The 19719-nt window shown below is 48.1% G+C and overlaps 1 protein-coding gene across 2 annotated transcripts in view; it reads left to right on the top strand.

Moving 5' to 3' along the window:
• The window catches only part of SMARCAD1 (SWI/SNF-related, matrix-associated actin-dependent regulator of chromatin, subfamily a, containing DEAD/H box 1), a 337899-nt gene that overhangs the window by 249927 nt on the left and 68253 nt on the right, over nucleotides 1-19719 (top strand). For both annotated transcript variants that reach the window (XM_063917359.1, XM_063917366.1), the window contains exons 17-19: nucleotides 4691-4786; nucleotides 6738-6855; nucleotides 6960-7081. In XM_063917359.1, the coding sequence (XP_063773429.1) occupies nucleotides 4691-4786; nucleotides 6738-6855; nucleotides 6960-7081 (336 nt within the window). The remainder of the gene's footprint in view (nucleotides 1-4690; nucleotides 4787-6737; nucleotides 6856-6959; nucleotides 7082-19719) is intronic.

Below are 19719 nucleotides of genomic sequence, written 5' to 3' on the forward strand. Positions count from 1 at the left end.
AGGGAGTCGACACCGGAATGGATGGCTTATTTAAGGAATTACGTGATAATGTCAACACGCTGCAAGGTCGGTTGACGACATGAGACGGCCGGCAAAACCAATTAGTACCTGTCCAGGCGTCTAAAACACCGTCAGGGGCGTTAAAACGTCCTTTTACCTCAGTCGGTCGACACAGACACGGACACTGACTCCAGTGTCGACGGTGAAGAAACAAACGTATTTTCCTTTAAGGCCACACGTTACTTGTTAAGGGCAATGAAGGAGATGTTACATATTTCTGATACTACAAGTACCACAAAAAAGGGTATTATGTGGAGTGTGAAAAAACTACATGTGGTTTTTCCTGAATCAGATAAATTAAATGAAGTGTGTGATGATGCGTGGGTTTCCCCCGATAGAAAATTATTGGCGGTATACCCTTTCCCGCCAGAAGTTATGGCGCGTTGGGAAACACACCTTAGGGTGGATAAGGCGCTCACACGCTTATAAAAACAAGTGGCGTTACCGTCTCCAGATACGGACGCCCTCAAGGAGCCAACTGATAGGAGGTTGGAAAATATCCTAAAAAGTATATACACACATACTGGTGTTATACTGCGACCAGCGATCGCCTCAGCCTGGATGGGCAGCGCTGGGGTGGCTTGGTCGGATTCCCTGACTGGAAATATTGATACCCTTGACAGGGACAGTATTTTATTGACTATAGAGCATTTAAAAGATGCATTTCTATATATGCGAAACTCTGGCATCAAGAGTAAGTGCGATGTCCATATCTGCCAGACGATGTTTACGGACACGACAGTGGTCAGGTGATGCAGATTCCAAACGGCACATGGAAGTATTGCCGTATAAAGGGGAGGAGTTATTTGGGGTCGGTCCATCGGACCTGGTGGCCACGGCAACAGCTAGAAAATCCACCTTTTTTACCCCAAGTCACATCTCAGCAGAAAATGACAGTCTTTTCAGCCTCAGTCCTTTCGTCCCCATAATATCTGCCCAGGGATAGAGGTAAGGGAAGAAGACTGCAGCAGGCAGCCCATTCCCAGGAACAGAAGCCTTCCACCGCATCTGCCAAGTCCTCAGCATGACGCTGGGGCCGTACAAACAGGTGCGGTGGGGGGTCGTCTCAAGAGTTTCAGCACGCAGTGGGCTCACTCGCCAGTGGACCCCTGGATCCTACAAGTAGTATCCCAGGGGTACAGATTGGAAATTCGAGACGTCTCCCCCTCGCAGGTTCCTGAAGTTTGCTTTACCAACGTCTACCTCCGACAGGGAGGCAGTATTGGAAACAATTCACAAGCTGTATTTCCAGCAGGTGATAATCAAAGTACCCCTCCTACAACAAGTAAAGGGGTATTATTCCACACTATATTGTGGTACTGAAGCCAGACGGCTCGGTGAGACCTATTCTAAATGGAGTCACTCAGAGCAGTGATAGCGAACCAGGAAGAAGGGGACTATATGGTGTCCCTGGACATCAAGGATGCTTACCTCCATGTCCAAATTTGCCCTTCTCACAAAGGGTACCTCAGGTTCGTGGTACAAAACTGTCACTATCAGTTTCAGACGCTGCCGTTTGGATTGTCCACGGCACCCCGGGTCTTTACCAATGTAATGGCCGAAATGATGATTCTTCTTCAAAGAAAAGGCGTCTTAATTATCCCTTACTTGGACGATCTCCTGATAAGGGCAAGGTCCAGAGAACAGTTGGAGGTCTGAGTAGCACTATCTCAAGTAGTTGTACGACAGCACGGGTGGATTCTAAATATTCCAAAATCGCAGCTGTCTCCGACGACACGTCTGCTGTCCCTAGGGATGATTCTGGACACAGTCCAGAAAAAGGTGTTTCTCCCGGAGGAGAAAGCCAGGGAGTTATCCGAGCTAGTCAGGAACCTCCAAAAACCAGGAAAAGTGTCAGTGCATCATTGCACAAGGGTCCTGGGAAAAATGGTGGCTTCTTACGAAGCGATTCCATTCGGCAGATTTCACGCAAGAACTTTTCAGTGGGATCTGCTGGACAAATGGTCCGGATCGCATCTTCAGATGCATCAGCGGATAACCCTGTCTCCAAGGACAAGGGTGTCTCTTCTGTGGTGGCTGCAGAGTGCTCATCTACTAAAGTGCCACAGTTATGCATTCAGGACTGGGTCCTGGTGACCACGGATTCCAGCTTGAAAGGCTGGGGAGCAGTCACACAGGGAAAAAATTTCCAGGGAGTGTGATCAAGTCTGGGGACTTCTCTCTGCATAAATATACTGGAGCTAAGAGCAATTTACAATGCTCTAAGCTTAGCAAGACCTCTGCTTCAAGGTCAGCCGGTATTGATCCAGTGGGACAACATCACGGCAGTCGCCCACGTAAACAGACAGGGCGGCACAAGAAGCAGGAGGACAATGGCAGAAACTGCAAGGATTCTTCGCTGGGCGGAAAATCATGTGATAGCACTGTCAGCAGTTTTCATTCCGGGAGTGGACAACTGGGAAGCAGACTTCCTCAGCACGACCTCCACCCGAGAGAGTGGGGACTTCATCGAGAAGTTTTTTCCACATGATTGTGCACCGTTGGGAAAGACCAAAGGTGGACATGATGGCGTCCCGCCTGAACAAAAAACTGGACAGGTATTGCGCCAGGTCAAGAGACCCTCAGGCAATAGCTGTGGACGTTCTGGTAACACCATGGGTGTACCAGTCGGTGTATGTGTTCCCTCCTCTGCTTCTCATACCAAAGGTACTGAGAATTATAAGACGTAGAGGAGTAAGAACTATACTCGTGGCTCCGGATGGGCCAAGAAGGACTTGGTACCCGGAACTTCATGAGATGCTCACAGAGGACTCAGGGCCTCTGCCGATAAGAAGGGACTTGCTTCAGCAAGTACCATGTCTGTTCCAAGACTTACCGCGGGTGCGTTTGACGGCATGGCGGTTGAACGCCGGATCCTAAGGGAAAAAAGGCATTCCGGAAGAGGTCATTCCTACCCTGGTCAAAGCCAGGAAGGAGGTGACCGCACAACATTATCACCACATGTGGCGAAAATATGTTGCGTGGTGTGAGGCCAGGAAGGCCCCACGAAGAAATTTCAACTCGGTCGATTCCTGCATTTCCTGCAAACAGGAGTGTCTATGGGCCTCAAATTGGGGTCCATTAAGGTTCAAATTTCGGCCCTGTCGATTTTCTTCCAGAAAGAATTGGCTTCAGTTCCTGAAGTCCAGAAATTTGACAAGGGAGTACTGCATATACAACCCCCTTTTGTGCCTCCAGTGGCACTGTGGGATCTCAACGTAGTCCTGGGATTCCTCAAATCACGTTGGTTTAAACCGCTCAAATCTGTGGATTTGAAATATCTCACATGGAAAGTGACCATGATGTTGGCCCTGGCCTCGGCCAGGCGAGTGTCAGAATTGGCGGCTTTGTCTCACAAAAGCCCATATCTGATTGTCCATTCGGACAGGGCAGAGCTGCGGACTCGTCCCCAGTTTCTCCCTAAGGTGGTGTCAGCGTTTCATCTGAACCAGCTTATTGTGGTACCTGCGGCTACTAGAGACTTGGAGGACTCCAAGTTGCTAGATGTTGTCAGGGCCCTGAAAATATAGATTTCCAGGACGGCTGGAGTCAGGAAAACTGACTTGCTGTTATCCTGTATGCACCCAAAAAACTGGGTGCTCTTGCTTCTAAGCAGACGATTGCTAGTTGAATGTGTAGTACAATTCAGCTTGCACATTCTGTGGCAGGACTGCCACAGCCAAAATATATAAATGCCCATTCCACAAGGAAGGTGGGCTCATCTTGGGCGACTGCCCGAGGGGTCTCGGCTTTACAGCTTTGCCGAGCTGCTACTTGGTCAGGGGCACACCCTGGCTGAGGAGGACCTGGAGTTCTCTCACTCGGTGCTGCAGAGTCATCCGCACTCTCCCGCCCGTTTGGGAGCTTTGGTATAATCCCCATGGTCCTGACGGAGTCCCCAGCATCCACTTAGGACGTCAGAGAAAATAAGATTTTACTTACCGATAAATCTATTTCTCGTAGTCCGTAGTGGATGCTGGGCGCCCATCCCAAGTGCGGATTGTCTGCAATACTTGTACATAGTTATTGTTACAAAAAAATCGGGTTGTTATTGTTGTGAGCCGTCTGTTCAGAGGCTCCTACGTTTGTCATACTGTTAACTGGGTTTAGATCACAAGTTATACGGTGTGATTTGTGTGGCTGGTATGAGTCTTACCCGGGATTCAATATCCTTCCTTATTGTGTACGCTCGTCCGGGCACAGTATCCTAACTGAGGCTTGGAGGAGGGTCATAGGGGGAGGAGCCAGTACACACCACCTGATCCTAAAGCTTTAGTTTTGTGCCCTGTCTCCTGCGGAGCCGCTAATCCCCATGGTCCTGACGGAGTCCCCAGCATCCACTACGGACTACGAGAAATAGATTTATCGGTAAGTAAAATCTTATTATTTAATTGGTAGCTGTTGGACAGAAATGCTTTCCTGTGTAATTCAGACTTGTGTACCGCAAAACATAAGAAAAGCTTCACTCATATTGGGCAGAGACAGATTTTAGTTGCAAGACCCCCATGAGTATTTTACATAAACTTTGCATCCGAGCTAAACCTTGTAAGTTGTTCTGTAAGCCTGAAGGTGGCAGTATAGGTATTAGACATAACATTACCTGATAATCTGTTACTATCCACTCTTTTAGAAATCTACTGATGAGCAAAGTACTTTTGAAAAGGAAAGAATAAATCATGCCAAATTAATCATGAAGCCTTTCATTCTCAGAAGAGTAAAAAGTGAGGTAATATATAAATATTATATATATATATATATATATATATATATATATGAAGACTATCCTAGTTATCCATGTCGTGAAAGCATAACTTCATAATATCAAATTTTGTATAATATATGTTACATTGATAACAGTAATTCATTACATTTTCTATGGAGTTGGAATGGTTTTTTGTTTCAACTTTTAATGTACTATGTAGACAAAATTGATTGGACAACCCCGCACAAGAGAAATGGTGTGCTCCTGCAGCAGGCACGTGTTCTTGAATGTATAAAACAGGTAGAGAGGCACTGAATAGATCATAATGAAATGGCTTGCCGGAAGGGGCTGAGTTTAAAAAGGGGATAAACGTAGGCTGCTTCATCGGCGGTATGAGTGTGAGAAGCATTACAGATATTAGGAAGGTTCCTAAATCCACTGTGTTTTTTGTCATTAATGTGTGGAATGGATGCATGAATGCATCTTGCCCTGGAAGACTCCCGAACCTGCTATCCATGAAGCTGCGAGATGACAGGGGAGTCCCATGCATAGCATTGCACACGAGTTCGAAGTGGCCAGTAATGTGCCTGTTTTGACAAGTACACTTCGTAGGGAGGCCGATGCACTTGGATATCATGGGCGAGCAGCTGCTCGTAAACCTCTAATCACAAAGAAGATTGCAGCCCAGCACCTACGATGGTGTAAAAAGGGCAAATACTGGACAGTAGAACAATGGTGGCGAGTGTTATGGATTGACCATTCATGATATACACTTTTCAGTTCAGATGGCGATTGGCAGGAGAATGTCTGATGCCAGAGTATACAGTTCCTACAATAAAGCATGGAGGTGGTGGTGATATGCTGTGGGGCTGTTTCAACTGGTTTGGCAAGGATTGTAACGCATGGGAGGGGGTCATTCCGAGTTGTTCGCTCGTTGCCGATTTTCGCAACTGAGCGATTAAGGCGAAAATCCGCATGCGCATGGTACGCAGTGCGCATGCGCTAAGTATTTTAGCACAAAACTTAGTAGATTTACTCACGTCCGAACAAAGAATTTCCATCGTTGAAGTGATCGGAGTGTGATTGACAGGAAGTGGGTGTTTTTGGGCGGAAACTGACTGTTTTCTGGGAGTGTGCGGAAAAACGCAGGCGTGCCAGGATAAAACGCGGGAGTGTCTGGAGAAACGGGGGAATGGCTGGCCGAACGCAGGGCCTGTATGTGACGTCAAACCAGGAACGAAACAGGCTGAGCTGATCGCAGTGTAGGAGTAAGTCTCGAGCTACTCAGAAACTGCTAAGAATTCTCTGTTCACAATTCTGCTAATCTTTCATTCGCAATTCTGCTAAGATACACTCCCAGAGAGCGGCGGCCTAGCGTGTGCAATGCTGCTTAAATCTGCTAGCGAGCGAACAACTCGGAATGACCCTCGGTAACATAAACTCCGAGACGTATAGAGATGTTCTCAATAACTCTGTGCTCCCTTTATTGTGGCAGTTCTATGGAAATAAAGAATGTTTGTATCAGGACAACAATGCCACCTTTCATGTTTCCAGGGTGACGCTGAACTGGTTTACAGAAAATTTGGTAACCAGGATGGACTTGCCAGCTTAGATTCTAGATCTCAAGCCCAATGAGAACCTTTGGGACAAATTGGAGCAAAGGGTGTATTCTAGGCCAACTCAACCTTCTTCAGTCTCACAGTTGGTCAGTGTACTTAAGGTAGACATACCGCCTGCTGTTATCAGGAATTGTGGACAGTTTGGCAAGAAGGATGTCTGCAGTAATCACTGCACATGGTGGATCTACAACATGCGGACGTCAATAAAATCTTGATCTATTTGCTGTCCGTGTCCAATCGCTTTTGTCCGCATAGTATAGCTCCAGATCGTTTTAGTAACAGCTTTAACAAAAATAATTGTGTTTTGTTCAGGTCCTTGGAGAAAAAAAATCCTCTTACATTTAATTTTGTCACAGGTTCTAAAGCAGCTGCCTCCTAAAAAAGACCACATAAAGTTTTGCCCTATGTCCAAGAATCAGCAACTGCTCTATGATAATCTAATGAACAGACTGAAGAGATCAGTTGAGGGAAAAGGTAAAAAGTAATATATTTACCGAGATGCTGTGACCAATTTTATTATTCTTTTTGCATACTGTTAACATGTAATGGAATTAAAGTGTAATTCTGCTTTATTGTAGAGAAAAATTCTGAACTATGCAATGTAATGATGCACTTAAGAAAAATGGCCAATCACCCTTTATTACACAGACATTACTATAATGCAGACAAACTGAGGAGCATGTCCAAGCTGATGCTCAAGGTAATCAACTATTCCTGTTTTTTCCCAACTGTTTGTGTGCAGTAATTCCACCAAGTGATGATAGCAGCAGATAAAGCTGTGCTGTATCTGGAAAAGCATAATATTTCAGCAAAAATACGTTATGAAAAGGTGTTATTAGTGTACGGACAAACTGATTTTTATTCCTTTTATGTTAGGTCCTTCCTTTGAAAGTTTTATAATTGTTTACTTCTACCGTCTTATACCTTACTATACACAAATTAGTAAATTGAGACCTCTTGTTGTACTATACATAAGCATGGGGGAGTCTCCAGCCCTGCTGATCTCTGGGTTTCCCCCCTTTCAAAATACCCTTTTGATGCTAAGCAACCCATTGGCGGAAGCATGTGTCCACCAGTTTAGTGCTGCTTTTCTATGCAGAGCTACAGTGAATGGCACATACCATACAACCTTCCCCCGCCGCAGGACAGTCATGAATGCTGGGGTTTTCCCGCCTAAATGAGGACAGTTTGGGGCAGTACAGCAGTTTGTTTTAAATACTTTGAGTTAATATTTGCTAATAAAATAAATTAGGACAGAGCCAAATGTCAGCATGGCACCAAAATAAATGTAACTACTGGTTCCTGATTTTTTACGCCCCCAATTTGGTGATTAGAATGTCAAGGTGTCCTCATACATCTTGCCTCAATTCGCCATGCAGCGGAAGAGGCCTGGCGTGAGTCAGATTGCAGCTCCCGGGCAGCTCTGCTAGCATCGGGCGTCTTTTTTGCCGAAAATGCATCCTAATTGCAACACAATGTGACTGCCACACAAGTAGACTGTGATTCATGTAGTATACAGTATGACGTTTGTGTAGTGTGTGTGTGTGTGACTGAGTCTGTATACAGAACAGAACTTATTGGATAAAAGCTGTGGCTGCTACATTGTAGCACTTCGTATACAGATTCAGAGACTAATTCGTATACAGATTCAGAGAGTCATTCGCTTACAGATTCAGAGATTCATTCGCTTACAGATATACAAGTGTCATTCGCTTACAGATATACAAGTGTCATATCAAATTAATCATCAGTCTCCTTGTGGGTCCTCATGGCATTGCGTAGCATTTCATATGCAGTTACAGCCACAGTCACACACACAATATAGGCATGCCGCATATCCATTTAATCAGCATAAGCTGTATGTGCTTCTTATTCGCATAGCTATGGAGCTAAGATGCATATAAATGGAAAAAGTCGCACATAAAGATGCTCTGCGTACCGAGTCACGGCATGGTGTGAGTAGAAGAGCTGTTTAATGTGACTGCAGCAAGGAAGTAGGAGCACACATCTGTATTCTAGTACTAAAAAACACTGTATATAGATACTTTCTCATACGTCCTAGAGGATGCTGGGACTCCAAAAGGACCATGGGGTATAGACAGGATCCGCAGGAGACATGGGCACTTTAAGACTTTAAATGGGTGTGAACTGGCTCCTCCCTCTATGCCCCTCCTCCAGACCTCAGTTAGATTCTGTGCCCAGAGAGACTGGACACACACCAGGGGAGCTCTCCTGAGTTTCTCTGAGAAAATACTTTTCTCTAACGTCCTAGTGGATGCTGGGGACTCCGAAAGGACCATGGGGAATAGCGGCTCCGCAGGAGACTGGGCACAAAGTAAAAGCTTTAGGACTAGCTGGTGTGCACTGGCTCCTCCCCCTATGACCCTCCTCCAAGCCTCAGTTAGATTTTGTGCCCGAACGAGAAGGGTGCAATCTAGGTGGCTCTCCTGAGCTGCTTAGAGTAAAAGTTTAAATAGGTTTTTTATTTTCAGTGAGACCTGCTGGCAACAGGCTCACTGCATCGAGGGACTTAGGGGAGAGAAACGAACTCACCTGCGTGCAGAGTGGATTGGGTTTCTTAGGCTACTGGACATTAGCTCCAGAGGGACGATCACAGGCCCAGCCATGGATGGGTCCCGGAGCCGCGCCGCAGATTGCTGAAGCAAGAAGAGGTCCATAAATCGGCGGCAGAAGACTTTCCTGTCTTCATAAGGTAGCGCACAGCACTGCAGCTGTGCGCCATTGCTCTCAGCACACTTCACACTCCGGTCACTGAGGGTGCAGGACGCTGGGGGGGGGCGTCCTGGGAAGCAATGAATTTACCTTAGTTGGCGAAAAATACATCACATATAGCTCCTGCGCTATATGGATGTATTTAACCCCTGCCAGTTTTCCAGTAAAAAGCGGGAGAAGAGCCCGCCGTGAAGGGGGCGGGGCCTATCTCCAGCACACAGCGCCATTTTTCCCACACAGCTCCGCTGGTAGGAAGGCTCCCAGAATCTCCCCTGCATCCTGCAACTACAGAAACAGGGTAAAAAAAGAGAGGGGGGCACTTATTTGGCAAAATAACAGATATAAGCAGCTATAAGGGATAGACACTTATTGTAAGGTTGTCCCTATACATATATAGCGCTCTGGTGTGTGCTGGCAAACTCTCCCTCTGTCTCCCCAAAGGGCTAAGTGGGTCCTGTCCTCTATCAGAGCATTCCCTGTGTGTGTGCTGGGTGTCTGTACGTGTGTGTCGACATGTATGAGGAGGAATATGATGTGGAGGCGGAGCAGAGTGTCTGTAACAGTGATGTCACCCCCTAGGGGGTCGACACCTGAGTGGATGTACTGTTGAAAATTACGTGACAGTGTCAGCTCTATATAAAAAAACAGTGGTTGACATGAGACAGCCGGCTACTCAGCTTGTGCCTGTCCAGACGTCTCATAGGCCGTCAGGCAGATGGCAGATACAGACGCCGACACGGATACTGACTCCTGTGTCGACGGTGAAGAGACAACCGTGATTTCCAGTAGGGCCACACGTTACATGATTGAGACAATGGAAAATGTTTTATACATTTCTGATAATACGAGTACCACCAAAAAAGGGGTATTATGTTCGGTGAGGGAAAAACTACCTGTAGTTTTCCTGAACCTGAGAAATAAAATGTGTGATGATGCGTGGGTTTCCCCCCGATAACAATTAATAATTTCTTAAAAAGTATTGGCTGCATACCCTTTCCCGCCAGAGGTTAGGATGCATTGGGAAACACCCCCTAAGGCGCTCACACGCTTGTAAGAACATTGGCTCTACCCTCTTATGAGATGGCCGCCCTTAAGGATCCTGCTGATAGAAAGCAGGAGGGTATCCAAAAAAAGGTATTTACACACATACTGGTGTTATACTGCGACCAGCTATCGCCTCAGCCTGGAGGTGCAGTGCTGGGTTGGCATGGTCGGATTCCCTGACTGGAAATATTGATATCCTAGATAAGGATAGTATATTATTGCCTATAGAGCATTTAAAAGATGCATTTCTATATATGCATGATGCACAGCGGAATAATTGCCGACTGGCATCAAGTATAAGTGCGTTGTCCAATTCTACCAGTAAAATGGTCAGGTGATGCGGATTCCAAACGTCATTTGGAAGTATTGCCTTTGAAAGGTTGGGGTCGGTCTTTTAGACCTGGTGGCCACGGCAACAGCTGGGAAATCCACGTTTGTACCCCAGGTCGCCTCTCAAAATAAGACGTCGTATTATCAGGCGCAGTCCTTTGTTGGCAAGCGGACAAAAGGTTCCTCTTTTCTGCTCGTGACAGAGGGAGAGGAAAAAGGCTGCAGAGATCAGCCAGTTCCCAGGAACAGAAACCCTTTCCAGCCTCTGCCAAGCCCTCAGTATGACGCTAGGGCTTTACAAGCTCAGGCACGGTGGGGGCCCGTTCTCAATGAATTTCAGTGCGCAGTGGGCTCACTCGCAAGTAGACCCCTGGATCCTTCAGGTAATATCTCAGGGGTACATATTGGAATTCGAGACGTCTCCCCCTCGCCGTTTCCAAAAGTCGACTTTACCGACGTCTCCCTCTGACAGGGAGGCAGTTTTGGAAGCCATTCACAAGCTGTATTCCCAGCAGGTGATAATCAAGGTACCCCTCCTGCAACAGGGAACGGGGTATTATTCCACACTATTGTGGTACCGAAGCCAGACGGCTCGGTGAGACCGATTCTAAAATCTTTGAACACTTACATACAGAGGTTCAAATTCAAGATTGAGTCACTCAGAGCAGTGATTGCGAACCTGGAAGAAGGGGACTACATGATGTCTCGGGACATCAAGGATGCTTACCTTCATGTCAAAATTTACCCTTCTCACCAAGGGTACCTCAGGTTTATGGTACAGAACTGTCACTATCAGTTCAGACGCTGCCGTAGGGATGGTCCACGGCACCCCGGGTCTTTACCAAGGTAATGGCCGAAATGATGATGTTCCTTCGAAGGAAGGGAATTTTAGTTATCCCTTACTTGGACGATTCCCTGATAAGGGTAAGATCCAGGGAACAGTTGGAGGTCGGTGTAGCACTATCTCAGATAGTGTTGCGGCAGCACGATTGGATTCTCAATATTCCAAAATCGCAGCTGGTTCCGTCGACGTGTCTTCTGTTCCTACGGATGATCCTGGACACAGTCCAGAAAAAGGTGTTTCTCCCGGAGGAGAAAGCCAGGGAGTTATCCGAGCTAGTCAGGAACCTCCTCAAACCGAGCCAAGTCTCAGTGCATCAATGCACAAGGGTTCTGGGTAAAATGGGGGCTTCCTACGAAGCAATCCCATTCGGCAGATTCCACGCAAGAACTTTCCAGTGGGACCTGCTGGACAAATGGTCCGGGTCGCATCTTCAGATGCATCAGCGGATAACCCTGTCACCAAGGACAAGGGTGTCCCTCCTGTGGTGGTTGCAGAGTGCTCATCTTCTAGAGGGCCGCAGATTCGGCATTCAGGACTGGGTCCTGTAACCACGGATGCCAGCCTGCGAGGCTGGGGAGCAGTCACACAGGGAAGGAATATCCAGGACTTATGGTCAAGCCTGGAGACATCACTTCACATAAATATCCTGAAGCTAAGGGACATTTACAATGCTCTAAGCTTAGCAAGACCTTTGCTTCAAGGACAGCCGGTGTTGATCCAGTCGGACAACATCACGGCAGTCACCCACGTAAACAGACAGGGTGGCACCAGAAGCAGAAGGGCAATGACAGAAGCTGCAAGGATTCTTCGCTGGGCGGAAAATCATGGGATAGCACTGTCAGCAGTATTCATTCCGGGAGTGGACAACTGGGAAGCAGACTTCCTCAGCACGACCTCCACCCGGGGAGAGTGGGGACTTCACCCAGAAGTCTTCCACAGGATTATAAACCGTTGGGAAAAACTCGACAGGTATTGCGCCAGGTCCAGGGACCCTCAGGCAATAGCTGTAGACGCTCTGGTAACACCGTGGGTGTACCAGTCAGAGTATGTGTTTCCTCCTCTGCCTCTCATACCCAAGGTACTGAGATTGATAAAATGGTGAGGAGTAAGCACTATATTCGTGGCTCAGGATTGGCCAAGAAGGACTTCGTAACCGGAACTTCAAGAGATGCTCACGGAGGATCCGTGGCCTCTACCTCTAAGAAGGGACCTGCTCCAGCAAGGACCCTGTCTGTTCCAAGACTTACCGCGGCTGCGTTTGACGGCATGGCGGTTGAACGCCGGATCCTGAAGGAAAAAGGGCATTCCGGATGAAGTCATCCCTATCCTGATCAAAGCCAGGAAGGATGTAACCGCAAAAACATTATCACCGCAATTGGCGAAAATATGTTGCGTGGTGCGAGGCCAGTAAGGCCCGACGGTGGAAATTCGACTGGGTCGATTCCTACATTTCCTGCAAACAGGAGTGTCTATGGACCTGAAATTGGGGTCCTGTCAATTTTCTTCCAAAAAGAACTAGCTTCAGTCCCTGAAGTTCAGACGTTTGTAAAAGGGGTACTGCATATACAGCCTCCTTTTGTGCCTCCAGTGGCACTTGGGATCTCAATGTAGTTTTTTTTTGGATTCCAAAAGTCACATTGGTTTGAACCACTTAAATCTGTGGAGTTAAAATATCTCACATGGAAAGTGGTCATGCTGTTAGCCCTGGCCTGGGCCAGGCGCGTGTCAGAATTGGCGGCTTTATCCTGTAAAAGCCCTTATCTGATTTTCCATTCGGACAGGGCGGAATTGAGGACTCGTCCTCAATTTCTCCCTAAGGTGTTTTCAGCATTTCACTTAAACCAACCTATTGTGGTGCCTGCGGCTACTAGGGACTTGGAGGATTCCAAGTTGCTGGACGTTGTCAGGGCCCTGAAAATATATGTTTCCAGGATGGCTGGAGTCAGAAAATCTGACTCGCTGTTTATCCTGTATGCACCCAACAAGCTGGGTGCTCCTGCTTCTAAGCAGACGATTGCTCGTTGGATTTGCAGTACAATTCAGCTTGCACATTCTGTGGCAGGCCTGCCACAGCCAAAATCTGTAAAAGCCCATTCCACACGGAAAGTGGGCTCATCTTGGGCGGCTGCCCGAGGGGTCTCGGCTTTACAACTTTGCCGAGCAGCTGCTTGGTCAGGGGCAAACACGTTTGCTAAATTCTACAAATTTGATACCCTGGCTGAGGAGGACCTGGAGTTCTCTCATTCGGTGCTGCAGAGTCATCCGCACTCTCCCGCCCGTTTGGGAGCTTTGGTATAATCCCCATGGTCCTTTCGGAGTCCCCAGCATCCACTAGGACGTTAGAGAAAATAAGAATTTACTTACCGATAATTCTATTTCTCATAGTCCGTAGTGGATGCTGGGCGCCCATCCCAAGTGCGGATTGTCTGCATTACTTGTACATAGTTATTGTTACAAAAATCGGGTTATTGTTGTTGTGAGCCATCTTTTCAGAGGCTCCTTCTGTTATCATGCTGTTAACTGGGTTCAGATCACAAGTTGTACGGTGTGATTGGTGTGGCTGGTAATGAGTCTTACCCGGGATTCAAAATCCTTCCTTATTGTGTACGCTCGTCCGGTTACAGTATCCTAACTGAGGCTTGGAGGAGGGTCATAGGGGGAGGAGCCAGTGCACACCAGCTAGTCCTAAAGCTTTTACTTTGTGCCCAGTCTCCTGCGGAGCCGCTATTCCCCATGGTCCTTTCGGAGTCCCCAGCTTCCACTACGGACTATGAGAAATAGAATTATCGGTAAGTAAATTCTTATTTTTTAGGTTTATTGTTTTCAGGGAGCACTGCTGGCAACAGGCTCCATGCTTCGTGGGACTGAGGGGAGAGAAGCAGACCTACTTCTGTAAGTTAAAGGCTCTGCTTCTTAGGCTACTGGACACCATTAGCTCCAGAGGGTCTGATCACTTGGTATAGCCTAGCTGTTCGTTCCCAGAGCCGCGCCGTCGTCCCCCTCACAGAGCCAGAAGAAAGTAGCCGGGTGAGTAACCGAAGCAAAGAAGACTTCATTACAGACGGCAGAAGACTTCAGTCTCGGAGGTACCGCGCAGCGGTCGCGCTGCGCGCCATTGCTCCCACACACAAGCGGCACTACATGGGTGCAGGGCGCAAGGGTTGCGCCATGGGCAGCAATAATACCTCACATTCCGCCTGGCAAAGTAGTATACGGCACAATTTGGTGTTTATGATTATTATTATTATTATTATTATTAACAGCGCTGACAGGTCTGGGGCATTATTATTATTATTATTATATACTTTCAGTCTGGGTTGGGCGCTGGGTGTGAGCTGGCAAACTCCCTCTGTATTTTCTCTGATAGGCCTTATTGTGGGTCTGTCCCCTATAGCCGGTGTGATAGTGGTGTCGGTATGAGTGTCGACATGTCTGAGGCTGAAGGCTCTTCCCAGGAGGAGGCTGGTGTGGGCACTGAACAGTGTGGGGGAGTGAATCTGTCGACACCGCCGACTGCTGATTGGGTGAATATGTTGAATGCCTTGAATACAAATGTGGCTTTATTAAATAAGAGATTGGATAAATCTGAGGCTCAGAACCAAACATGGAGACAATCCATGGAAGATGCTTTATCCCAAACGCAGTCTTCCTCAGGGTCACAGAAACGGCCGTTTACCCAGATAGCAGACACATACCGACACGGATTCCGATTCCAGTGTCGACTATGGTGATGCGAGGTTGAATCCTAAACTGGCTAAGAGCAATTCAGTACATGATTGTGGCAATAAAATAAGTGTTACATATCACAGAAAACCCTGCTGTTCCTGAGACGTTATGGACTCATCAAGGGAATGGTGATGCGGACTCTAAGAGGGCTATGGAGGCTCTGCCATATAAAGGTGGTGTTTTGTTTGGTGAGGGCCTCGCGGACCTGGTATCTACAGCTACCGCGGGTAAGTCATCTTTTCTACCGTATGTCCTTGCACAACAAAAGAAAGCGCCTCTTTTTCTCTGACGTCCTAGTGGATGCTGGGAACTCCGTAAGGACCATGGGGAATAGCGGCTCCGCAGGAGACTGGGCACAACTAAAGAAAGCTTTAGGACTACCTGGTGTGCACTGGCTCCTCCCACTATGACCCTCCTCCAGACCTCAGTTAGAATCTTGTGCCCGGCTGAGCTGGATGCATACTAGGGGCTCTCCTGAGCTCCTAGAAAAGAAAGTATATTTTAGGTTTTTTATTTTCAGTGAGATCTGCTGGCAACAGACTCACTGCTACGAGGGACTAAGGGGAGAAGAAGCGAACCTACCTGACTGGAGATAGTTTGGGCTTCTTAGGCTACTGGACACCATTAGCTCCAGAGGGATCGAACACCGGACCCGACCTCGATCGTTCGGTCCCGGAGCCGCGCCGCCGTCCCCCTTACAGAGCCAGAAGCATGAAGATGGTCCTGGAAATCGGCGGCAGAAGACTTCGTTCTTTAACAATGTAGCGCACAGCACTGCAGCTGTGAGCCATTGCTCCTCATGCACACTTCACACTCCGGTCACTGATGGGTGCAGGGCGCTGGGGGGGGGCGCCCTGAGCAGCAATATGAATACCTTGGCTGGCAAAAAATCACAATATATAGTCCCAGAGGCTATATATGTGATAAATACCCCTGCCAGAATCCATAAAAAAAAGCGGGAGAAAAGTCAGCCGAAAAAGGGGCGGGGCTATCTCCCTCAGCACACTGGCGCCATTTTTTCTTCACAGTGCAGCTGGAAGACAGCTCCCCAGGCTCTCCCCTGTAGTTTTCAGGCTCAAAGGGTTAAAAAGAGGGGGGGGGGGGGGGGCACCAAATTTAGGCGCAATACTGTGTATACAAGCAGCTATTGGGGGAAAAATCACTCGGTTATAGTGTTAATCCCTGCATTATATAGCGCTCTGGTGTGTGCTGGCATACTCTGTCTCCCCAAAGGACTTTGTGGGGTCCTGTCCTCAGTCAGAGCATTCCCTGTGTGTGTGCGGTGTGTCGGTACGGCTGTGTCGACATGTTTGAGGAGGAAGGTACGTGGAGGCGGAGTAGATGCCGATAAATGTGATGTCGCCCCCTCTGGGGCCGGCACCAGAGTGGGTGGATAAGTGGAAGGTATTAACCGACAGTGTCAACTCCTTATGTAAAGGGCTGGATGACGTAACAGCTATGGGACAGCCGGCTTCTCAGCCCGCGCCTGCCCAGGCGTCTCAAAGGCCATCAGGGGCTCAAAAACGCCCGCTACCTCAGATGGCAGATACAGATGTCGACACGGAGTCTGACTCCAGTGTCGACGAGGTTGAGACATCTACACAATCCACTAGGAACATCCGTTGCACTCGGCAATGAAAAATGTGTTACACATTTCTGACATTAACCCAAATACCAAAAAAAAGGGGTTTTATGTTTGGGGAGAAAAAGCAGCCAGTGTTTTGTTCCCCCATCAGATGAGTGAATGAAGCGTGGGTTCCCCCGATAAGAAACTGGTAATTTCTAAAAAGTTACTGATGGCGTACCCTTTCCCGCCAGAGGATAGGTCACGTTGGGAGATATCCCCTAGGGTGGATAAGGCGCTCACACGTTTGTCAAAAAAGGTGGCACTGCCGTCTTAGGATACGGCCACTTTGAAGGAGCCTGCTGATAAAAAGCAGGGGCTATCCTGAAGTCTGTATATACACACTCAGGTACTATACTGAGACCTGCAATTGCCTCAGCATGGATAGTGCTGCTGCAGCGTGGTCTATTACCCTGTCAGGACAGGGATACTATTTGCTAACCATAGAACATATTAAAGACGTCGTCTTATATATGAGGGATGCACAGAGGGATATTTGCCGACTGGCATCCAAAATTAATGCAATGTCCATTCTGCCAGGAGGGTATTAGGGACCCGGTAGTGGACGGGCGATGCTGACTTTAGAAGGCACATGAAGATTCTGCCTTATAAGGGTGAGGAATTGTTTGGGGATGGTCTCTGGGACCTCGTATCCACAGCAACAGCTGGGAAGGAAAAAATTTACCTCAAGTTTCCTCACAGCCTAAGAAAGCACCGTATTATAAGGTACAGTCCTTTCGGCTTCAGAAAAGCAAGCGGGTCAAAGGCGCTTCCTTTCTGCACAGAGACAAGGGAAGAGGGAAAAAGCTGCACCAGACAGCCAGTTCCCAGGATCAAAAATCTTCCCCCGCTTCCTCTGAGTCCACCGCATGACGCTGGGGCTCCACAGGTGGAGCCAGGTGCGGTGGGGGCGCGTCTCGGGAACTTCAGCGACCAGTGGGCTCGCTCACAGGTGGATCCCTGGGTTCTGCAAGTAGTATCACAGGGATACAAGCTGGAGTTCGAGGCGACTCCCCCTCGCCGTTACCTCAAATCAGCCTTGCCTGCTGCCCTCGAGGAGAGGTAGTACTGGCGGCAATTCACAAGCTGTACTTCCAGCAGGTGATAATCAAGGTACCCCTCCTTCAACAAGGCCGGGGTTACTATTCCACAATGTTTGTGGTACCGAAACCAGGCGGTTCGGTGAGACCCATTCTAAAATTGAAATCCTTGAACACTTATATACGAAGTTTTAAGTTCAAAATGGAATCGCTCAGGGCGGTTATTGCAAGCCTGGACGAAGGGGATTACATGGTATCACTGGACATCAAGGATGCTTACCTGCATGTCCCCATTTACTCTCCTCACCAGGAGTACATCAAAATTGTGGTACAGGACTGTCATTACCAATTCCAGACGTTGCCGTTGGTTTGTCCCCGGCACCGAGGGTATTTACCAAGGTAATGGCCGAAATGATGATACTCCTTCGAAAAAAGGGAGTTATAATTATCCCGTACTTGGACGATCTCCTTATAAAGGCGAGGTCCAGGGAGCAGTTGTTCGTCGGAGTAGCACTATCTCGGGAAGTGCTACAACAGCATGGCTGGATTCTGAATAGTCCAAAGTCGCAGCTGGTTCCTACGACGCGTCTATTGTTCCTGGGTATGGTTCTGGACACAGAACAAGAAAAAAGGGTTTCTACCCGAGAAGAAGGCCAAGGAGTTGTCATCTCTAGGCAGAGACCTCCTAATACAAATACAGGTGTCGGTGCATCAATGCACGCGAGTCCTGGGAAAGATGGTAGCTTCTTACGAAGAAATTCCATTCGGCAGGTTCCAGGCAAGGATCTTCCAGTGGGATCTGTTGGACAAGAGGTCCGGGTCGCATCTTCAGATGCATTGGCTGATAACCCTGTCTCCAAGGGCCTGGGTGTCGCTGTTGTGATGGCTGCAGAGTGCTCATCTTCTAGAGGGCCGCAGATTCGGCATACAGGATTGGGTCCTGGTGACCACGGATGCCAGCCTTCGAGGCTGGGGGGCAGTCACACAGGGAAGAAATTTCCAAGGACTATGGTCAAGTCAGGAGACTTCCCTACACATAAATATTCTGGGACTAAGGGCCATTCACAATGCCCTAAGTCAGGCTAGTCCCCTGCTTCAACACCAGCCGGTGCTGATCCAGTCAGACAACATCACGGCGGTCGCCCATGTAAACCAGCAGGGCGGCACAAGAAGCAGGATGGTGATGGCAGAAGCCACAAGGATTTTCCGATGGGCGGAAAATCATGGGTTAGCACTGTCAGCAGTGTTCATTCACGGAGTGGACAACTGGGAAGCAGACTTTCTCAGCAGGCACGACCTCCACCCGGGAGAGTGGGGACTTCATCCAGAAGTCTTCAAAATGATTGTACACCGTTGAGAAAGGCCACAGGTGACGTGATGGCGTCACGCCTCAACAAAAGCTAAAAAGATATTGCGCCAGGTCAAGGGACCCTCAGGCGATAGCTGTGGACGCTCTGGTAACACCGTGGGTGTACCAGTCGGTGTATGTGTTCCTTCCTTTGCCTCTCATACCCAAGGTATTGAGAATACTAAGAAGGAGAGGAGTAAGAACTATACTCGTGGTTCCGGATTGGCCAAGAAGAGCTTGGTACCCAGAACTTCAAGAAATGATCTCAGAGGACCCATGGCCTCTGCCGCTCAGACAGGATCTGCTGCATCAAGGGCCCTGCCTGTTCCAAGACTTACCACGGCTGTGTTTGACGGCATGGCGATTGAACACCGGATCCTAAAGGAAAAAGGCATTTCGGAAGAAAACATTCCTACGCTGATTAAGGCTAGGAAAGATGTGATCGCAAAATATTATCACCACTTATGGCAAAAATATGTTGCTTGGTGTGATGCCAGGAAGGCCCCAACGGAGGAATTTCAACTGGGCCGACTTCTGCACTTCCTACAGTCAGGAGTGACTACGGGCCTAAAATTGGGTTACGTTAAGGTCCAGATTTCGGCTCTGTACATTTTCTTCCAAAAAGAACTGGCTTCACTGCCTGAAGTTC

Source organism: Pseudophryne corroboree, chromosome 1, assembly GCF_028390025.1.
Source record: "Pseudophryne corroboree isolate aPseCor3 chromosome 1, aPseCor3.hap2, whole genome shotgun sequence".
Taxonomy (NCBI): Eukaryota; Metazoa; Chordata; class Amphibia; order Anura; family Myobatrachidae; genus Pseudophryne; species Pseudophryne corroboree.